This window comes from Nansenia antarctica, assembly GCF_963989245.1.
Source record: "Nansenia antarctica genome assembly, chromosome: 1".
In the NCBI taxonomy this organism is placed as follows: domain Eukaryota; kingdom Metazoa; phylum Chordata; class Actinopteri; order Argentiniformes; family Microstomatidae; genus Nansenia; species Nansenia antarctica.
This window is the reverse complement of record NC_137674.1, coordinates 76,615,898-76,623,931: the sequence shown is the minus strand read 5'-3', so window position 1 is coordinate 76,623,931 and position 8,034 is coordinate 76,615,898. Positions and strand designations below refer to the sequence as shown.

Here is an 8,034-nt window from a genome sequence, read left to right as displayed (position 1 = left end):
TTTTCTGACAGTCTTTCCTGCTAATTGCTGAATATGTTAATGCGCTTGCAGATAAGAATCCTCAATACTGCTGACTATAGAATAGAGCCATGATTGAAAAAGTGTGCGTTTTAATTTGGTCATTTGATAACTCAGCGTTTAACTATGATCGTGCATGGAACATCCCATCCCATTATCCCAGGCCGCTTTTAAAAGATCAGGTCTGAAAGTAGTCAGGTGCCCTGTAATTGCTTGTTGCCTCATATGTGACAGGGTCTGGTTAAAAATTCTACAAGTAGGGCATGGTCATTTTTCAGTTTTTCCAGATTATGAAGAAGGTGCAGATTGTAAACTACATTGAAATCTGAAAATAGTTGAAGAAGATATGCTTATTTGAATGCTGGCACACCTCATCTTCGGGGCGGCTGTGGCTCAGGAGGTATAGCCGGCATTTAATGATTGCAAGGTCGGTGGTTCGATCCCCAGCTCCTCCTGTCCACGTGTCCTTGGGCAAGACACTGAACCCCAAATTGCTCCCAATGAGCGGGCCGGCTCCTTGCATGGTAGCTTGCCGCCATTGGTGTGTGAATATGTGTGTGTGTGTGAATGGGTGAATGAGAGGCCATTGTAAAGCTGTTTGGAATAAGGCCCTATATAAGTCAGTCCATTTACCATTCAAACCAAATAGAGAAACGTTCTCTGAATCAAAACACACGCCAAACAGCTGCTAACAGGTAGCTCTAAAAAGGAACATCGCTACGAACATTTAACTGCATGTTTAGCACATCACAACACGCTGATAGAACATCAACATGCTAAATTTGACGTGATGTCACTTCTTTGGTAATAACTAGTATATTCCGCTATTTGCTAATAAATCCACAATTATCTGAGGAATAATTAATGAGGAATCATTTGTTACACTGTGGCTGTAAATGAAGTGTTAACAATGTAATATCATCACATCATTATATTAGGAATACGTCATCTCAATCGTCTGTACCGACGTCACCTCAGATAAGGATGTCAAATGTTCAGAATTATTATAACAGATTCCACCACTTTCCATTCCACATTTTTTCTCCTCTGCATTTTAATGACTAAAACATGTACCATAACATGTATAATTATCCATAGCAATAAACTTGAATTTATTAAATAAAAATTTCACCTCCTTAATGATCTCAAATAAAAAAACAGACAGTATTCTCACATCTCCCTAGCTAACAAAAAGTAAATAATTTGAAACATTAATTCCTCCCTCTCTCTTCACCCTTGCAACCTCCTCTCTCATCACTCTTTTGCCCTGCTCCCTATCTCCCTCACCCCCTCCCTCTCTCCCCCCTACTCACTCATCCCTCTCTCCCTCCTTCCCTCCCTCCTGCCCTTATCTCTCTCTCCCTCCCTCCTTCCCTCTCTCCCACCTCTCTCCCTCCATCTCTCTTTCCCTCTCTCTCTGGTTGAAGCATATTGACACTGATAGCTGGCTCCCTCAAGGCCCAGTGCTGAGTTTTGTTCCTGGAGTCTTCTCCATATGCTCACATATGTCACCCAGCGTAGGCCTAGACACGACCAGATCCCTGTCATGTTGCGTGGCAAGGTTAGGGATCAGCAGTTCAGCTGGGGGGACAGACTCCAGTCAAGCTGGAGTAATGGGACTGTGTTTTACAGCGTCTGCCCAACATGGTCAGGTTCAGACTGCACACATGCTATAGTCCTGCCTTGCTTTAAAGCTCCCTCCGTCTGCTCTGCTGTTGTGTGTTAGAGAGTGTGGCAGTACAGTAGCTTTGCCGGACATGGTAGAATGTGAGGAGTGTTCAGACTCAAAGATGCCCTGAAACTCAGATACCTCAGCCAAGCAACGGTAACCCTACATGTTGCCTGACCTGCCTTACATCAGAGGAGGCAGGCAAAACTCACTTTCTTGTTACAACCAAACAATACCCAACAATCACTATTTGAACTCATCACTCCACAAACCTCCACCTGCACCCTCAGGTCTTCAAACAGTTTGCTCCCCCAGGTCCCCAATACCAGGCTCCGCACCATGGGGGACCGAGCCTTCTGCTCGGCTGCGCCGTGCCTGTGGAACAGCCTTCCTAGCCAGTTAAGGGCAGTACAGAGCCTGGACTCTTTTAAGACAGGCCTAAAAACCTTTTTATTCAAAAAGGCCTTTGACTGCTGAACCTGTGTTCATTCTTGTGTTACTATGTATTTAACTTATTATGTTTTTAGGTTGTTTTGTTTTAACTTATGTTTTATTATTTTTTTATTTGTTTTAATGTTTTTTCTCTCAGGTTTGAGCTGTGATGATGAAATCGACATATCCGAGTTGTTTCTCCTGTTCTCCTCTCCTCCTTCCTTCAGGGCCTGTGCCAGCTCGGTCACCTGATTTCCTGTCATCATTAATGGATTGAGTCATCCATATGAGTGCCGTTTCATCAAAGAAGTCAGGAGGTTCTGACAATCCAACCCACATCTTCAGACTCAGAGACGGAGGTTGGGCTTGATTGGGCTGCGCCAAGTCACTATCCGCGGCTGAGAGGGAGTGGTGGATGGTTAATTCTCTCCTTTAGTCCTCCGCCATAACTCAGTGTAGAGGGAGGCAGGCGGGGCAGGGGGGGGGGGGGGGGGTGGGGGGGGGGGAGAGCTAGAGTCAACATCGCCTGGTGAGAAAATAATCCCATTCAGTACTTTGAAGTGATAAATCACAGATGGTGTTAACAGAAAAAGGTAGGAAACTGTGTGCAACAAAGACAATGGCTCTGCTGGAGACTCTCATTCACCCATTCACATTCACAGACCAATGGTGGCAATGCAAGGCGCCAGCCCGCTGATTGGGAGCAATTTGGGGTTCAGTGTCTTGCCCAAGGACACCTCGACACATGGACAGGAGGAGCTGGGGATCGAACCGCTGACCTTGCGATCATTAGACACCGGTTCTACCTCCTGAGCCACAGTCGCTCTACTTCCTGAGACACCGTTACGTCCTCCAAGCCACGTTACCTAGTAATCTTCTCCAAGGTAAACCATCACTGTGTAGGACACATTGACGGACATACTGTGCGTCAATACGACTGAGTGGAAACTCAAGTGCAGTTTCCAATCAGTGTCTGTTTTTGAACAGGAAATGGTTTGCTTCACGAGGAGCAGTAATTTGTCGTTGTATGGGTCCTCATAACAATCACACAGGAGGGAACTGGAGCAGATGCATCACAAAGAAAACAAATGGTTACGGATTATATGACTATAGCTGATTACTATTATCATCCCTATCCTCTTATACCATTGAGGGGAAAGTATGTGATTGAGGCCATGGAACAGCAGGCAAATGACTTAATGCTTGCTATGGTCAACCCCCTCAAGTCCCTCCCTGAGAAATCATCGAAAATGGTTGGGCTGATAGTTGCCCAGGGAACACAGACAGCTGTCAGACAGTGGAGAGCCAGGAAAACAGACTCTGTGTGCATACAACCATAACACGATGACACTCGTTGTCTGTGTTGGATTGAGTTTGTTATTCAAATCCAAATGAATTGAAACTCTGAGTGCTGCACAATAGCTTTGTTTCCTATGTTTATTCTCCTCCCCTTGTCACGTCTACATCTCCATAACGTTGGTCCCTTTCTCTTTTCTCCTCTGGCTGGAGTGATGAAGTGACCCCAATATCTCCATTGTGCCCATGGTGGGGGGTCATATACACGTCATTCATTTCTTCCATGGATAATGAAGAATAGGCCACACAGAATGTGGAAGAAAATCATGCAGAAGGAATAGTCTAGTCGAACATCTTGTCTCTCGTCATCAGCTGACATTTTCAGCATTCACAAGAGAATTAAAGTGAATTATAACAATGGAATGGAATGAGTATGACTTTCAGGTTAGATGAATAATTTAATTAATACATTTATGATTTCACCTTGGCCTTTTAACAAATAGAAAATTACAAATCCGAACATTGGGAAATAATGTGGGTGAAATGTGTAAATAACATAATGTAATGTATCCATTTAATAATGTAATGTATCCAGCGTTAAATCATTGTTCATGCTAGTGCCATTGGGCTGTGGTGAAGAGATCTCCTGTCACGCCCTCCACTCCCACCTAAGCTGAGCCAGTACCTCCCTCTCTGCTGTCTGTCTGTTTATGTTTGTGGTGGGCATCTCCACCTGCTCGGTCTGTGCACCTGTTGGTCATCAGCTTCCTCATCGCTCTGTATTGAATGCTGTCATTGAGTATTCCACACCAGTAGTCGGCGATATCATTTTAACCCCATAGCCCCACTGGCCAATCAGACGCCTCTGTCTCTCAATGTTCTCGATCATTAACTGTGCATTTATCTGTAAACAGGTTAAAAGTCCAGTTAACAGTGAAAGAACTAGAAGCACTTTGTTCACATCCATTTTCCTCGCTTGTGTAGCCTCGACCACCGTTGCCTGTTGTAAACCAAGTAGTTACTGGTGCCAGGATATGACGTTGGAGGGAACAGCAAACAGCTGCAGTGCGCATGATCATAGAAATCGACTCACACGATGACGTGACGAATACAAAAAAATCTGTCTATCTCGTCCACACGTAAAAAATATAATAGAGTATACTGCGTTTTTAAAAAATGTCACTCTGGCAGGCGTTTTCTTCGTTTTCAGGGGGCATAAACTTGTTTGCGTCTGGACGAACCCCCCAAAACGAATATAAAAATCCATGTTTATCAAAAAAACGTATAAGTGTGGACAGGGCCTTAAGCCCAATGCACAAGGCGTGCGATTTTGTCGCACCGCAAATTCGATTCAATTGTTTTGAATGAGACAATGCACACGGCGTGCGATGCGATTTTGGCACAGGACAACATTCGATTCTCCATTCACACCCACACACTTCGGTGGTGTGAATTGAGAATCGAATGTTGTAGTGCGACAAAATCGCACGCCATGTGCATTGGCCTTTAGTCTCGTTCTGGCTGCATATAGGCAACATAGTTTATTTGTTAGTCTATTGTGTCTAGTTCAGGATTACGACCCACGACCTACCTTTAGGCTAGCACACAAGTCACTTTACTCAATACTACCTCTTACATCCACTGCCACCGATTTTTTTCTTTCTTCTTTTTACTACTTGTATTGCTAAATTTGTCTCTTAAAACTATTGTCAAGTTATTTAGCTTGCCTTATTGCCTTATTTGTCTTGAAACTACCGCCCCTTTATTTCTCTTGTTGCTGCAAAGTCGAGGAACTGAAGCCTGAGCCTCATTTTACTCTGGTATAACATTTGAAACTTGAAACTTCATTCGCTCAGACCTTAACTCCAATGAGAGGAAGGATATCAGTCTGTTCTGGTCACGAACAACAAATAAACACACGTCGAAGTACTATGCATTGATTTTGTTTCCTAATGAATCAGACCAAGGTTCCATTCAAAAGTCTTGGGGTGGAGGAGTGTGACAAGTTTCTGGACTTGTCTGAGTGCCTTGTCTTTTACTTTTCTTCTCTGCTTTGTGCAGTCACTGGATAATTCATTTTACTCAGTGTATTTTCCTTACAGTTTACTACAGTTTAGGTTTTCCGCCCCAACAAAAATAAGCGACTTCTCTTGTGTCATTAAATGCCAATGTTATTATTCATATTTTGAGTGACTCTTGGATAAAAGGAAGGTTGCACTAAGGAACATATTTGTGAAGCAAGAATTGAACAGAAAGCAAATAAGGATATCATTTAGTTTAGGTTTTCCGCCCCATCAAAAATAAGCGACTTCTCTTGTGTCATTAAATGCCAATGTTATTATTCATATTTTGAGTGACTCCTGAATAAAAGGAAGGTTGCACTAAGGAACATATTTGTGAAGCAAGAATTGAACAGAAAGCAAATAAGGATATCATTTCAAGAGAGAATTGTGACAGGTCAAGTGGATTCCAGCTTTATTCAATTCTAAATAAGTTCAATTTTAATCATGATACATGATCAAGAAAAGATTCAGAGTAAGTATGTGCGACAAGTATATTTTACGACATGGAAACAGCCCAAAACTCACACTCACTCAAAGTACTAGTTCTACCCTGCGGGGATCAATAAAGTACCTATCCATCATCTATCAATCTTCATTTCGTGCACCAACACATTGTTTGACAGGACGTGAAGCTCTTCTCAGAGGTTGTGTTATGCTGTTGGAATGCTGTGTCACAGAGCTGTCACACCCGTGGCAGTGGCCTAATTCTCTGGGTGCTGAATGCCTGTAGACAGACAGGCGGTGGAGAAAGCAGACACAGAGGGACCGCGCTGTCTGCCTCTTCTAATAGAGAGAGAGAGAGAGAAAGAGAGAGAGAGAGAGTGAGAAGAGAGAGAGCTTGGGAACATTGACAACGCTTATCACAACATCTCTCAGTACTGCCCCAGGCCAGTGTAAGATTATACCTGGCCCAAACAAGCTCTCTCTGGAGTTGAGGCAAGGGCAGAACAGTAGTACAATATTATGTGCTTCAGTGATCAATATGTTTGATAAAGTGCAGGAGTACTCAGCAAGTTGAATGTCTGACTCTGTAAAGGGTAAACTCAAAGGCCTGTCACCGTGAGCACAGCTCTGGATGACCTCACAGTGCACTGTTCAAGTAGTGCCCTCTCTGGCGCTACTTCCTGTGGTCGTTCCAAACACTACCTAAACAACAAAGCCTTCAAGGTCTATCATTACTGTGTCTTAGAGCTGACATGAGTGACCCTGTCTCTCTTTTCCTTTCTCTCCCGTGCTCTCTTTCTAGGGAGAGAGTTGACAGATCAATGTTTTGTGTGTGTCTGTGTGTGTAATAATAATAATAATAATAATAATAATAATAATAATAATAATAATAACAATAATAATAGATTTTATTTAAAAGCACCTTTCTCAAACTCAAGGACACTGTACAGAAAAAAAGGAAGAGATGCAGGACAATAAATAACCCAAAAAACACAACAAACAAAAACAGAATAGATACATAAGATAAAATCGTATTTAAGAAGAAAAAAAGGGGAAAAAAAGAAGGGTGAAGAGCTCAGGAAGCTATGGGGGGATAGTGTTAGTCAGGACCCATGCCATGCTGTATGAAGGCCAGTCTGAACAGATGTGTCTTGAGTCTGGTCTTGAATGTATTGAGAGTATCAGAGCATTGGATTGGCTGGGTGTTCCACAGCTTGGGTGCAGCAAGAGAAAAGCACGATTGCCAAGTGTGCGTTATCTAGTGCAGGGTATGAGGAGATTAGCATATGAGGATCAGAGTCACCGTGTAGGGGTGTAGGGTAGGAGTAGGTTAGTTAGGTAGGCAGGAGCCAGTGTGGTAGGGAGGTAGAGCTGGGTGTCGTCAGCATATGTGTGGAATTTGAGGCCGTGTTTCCGAATTATTTCGTGTATTTATGTGTGTGTGTGTGTGTGAATGTGTGTTTGTATGTGTGTCCCCATGTGCGTGTGTGTGTGCATGATGCGCGTGTGTGTTTTAGTGTGTGTGTTTGTGGTGTGTGACTTTGGCCACTCTTGTGCAGTATCAAACACCCCCCCCCCACCCACTTCCTGCTGTTTCCTCCTGACAGATATCATTAGCATATCAAATAGTTTCAGCATCTGTCACATCTCTTGTTAAGACCAAGGAAACAACCTCAGAGGCGCACCCTGGTAATGACTTCCATGCTTCTCCGGTCGACTGTTTTCAGTGAGGAGTGAGATATCAAATGCCTCGTGTCTTGTGATTGGATGTGTTTGACTTGTTGTATCGGCTGTCTGAAGTCTCTCAGTTGGTACTGTTCTTGCTATTCGAGCAGGACTTACTGTGGTCATGATGACCGGTGTGTTTGTTATGTATTGGAGCACCATTCACTGTGGTCATGATGACCAGTGTGTCTGTTATGTGCATTGACAAACTATATATAGCATTAATCAACCTGTCAATGCAATGCCATTGTAAGAGTACAGCAATTGTAGTGCAGCACAGACATACTTATATATTATATTCTAATATAATATATCATATATAAAATATCTAATATCTAATAATATAGGCCTATTTTGTTTGATCAGCAAAAACAGATGCTAAAACAC

At 43.0% G+C, this 8,034-nt stretch overlaps 1 protein-coding gene across 1 annotated transcript in view; it reads right to left on the bottom strand.

Moving 5' to 3' along the window:
* The window catches only part of LOC308153151 (eukaryotic translation initiation factor 4 gamma 2-like), a gene marked incomplete at its 5' end in the record, with an annotated part of 32,851 nt that extends 25,078 nt beyond the window's left edge, over positions 1 to 7,773 (bottom strand). The window contains 1 exon segment of the mRNA XM_080526242.1: positions 7,765 to 7,773. Within this exon segment, the coding sequence (XP_080382368.1) occupies positions 7,765 to 7,773 (9 nt within the window).
* Positions 7,774 to 8,034: the final 261 nt, after the last annotated feature.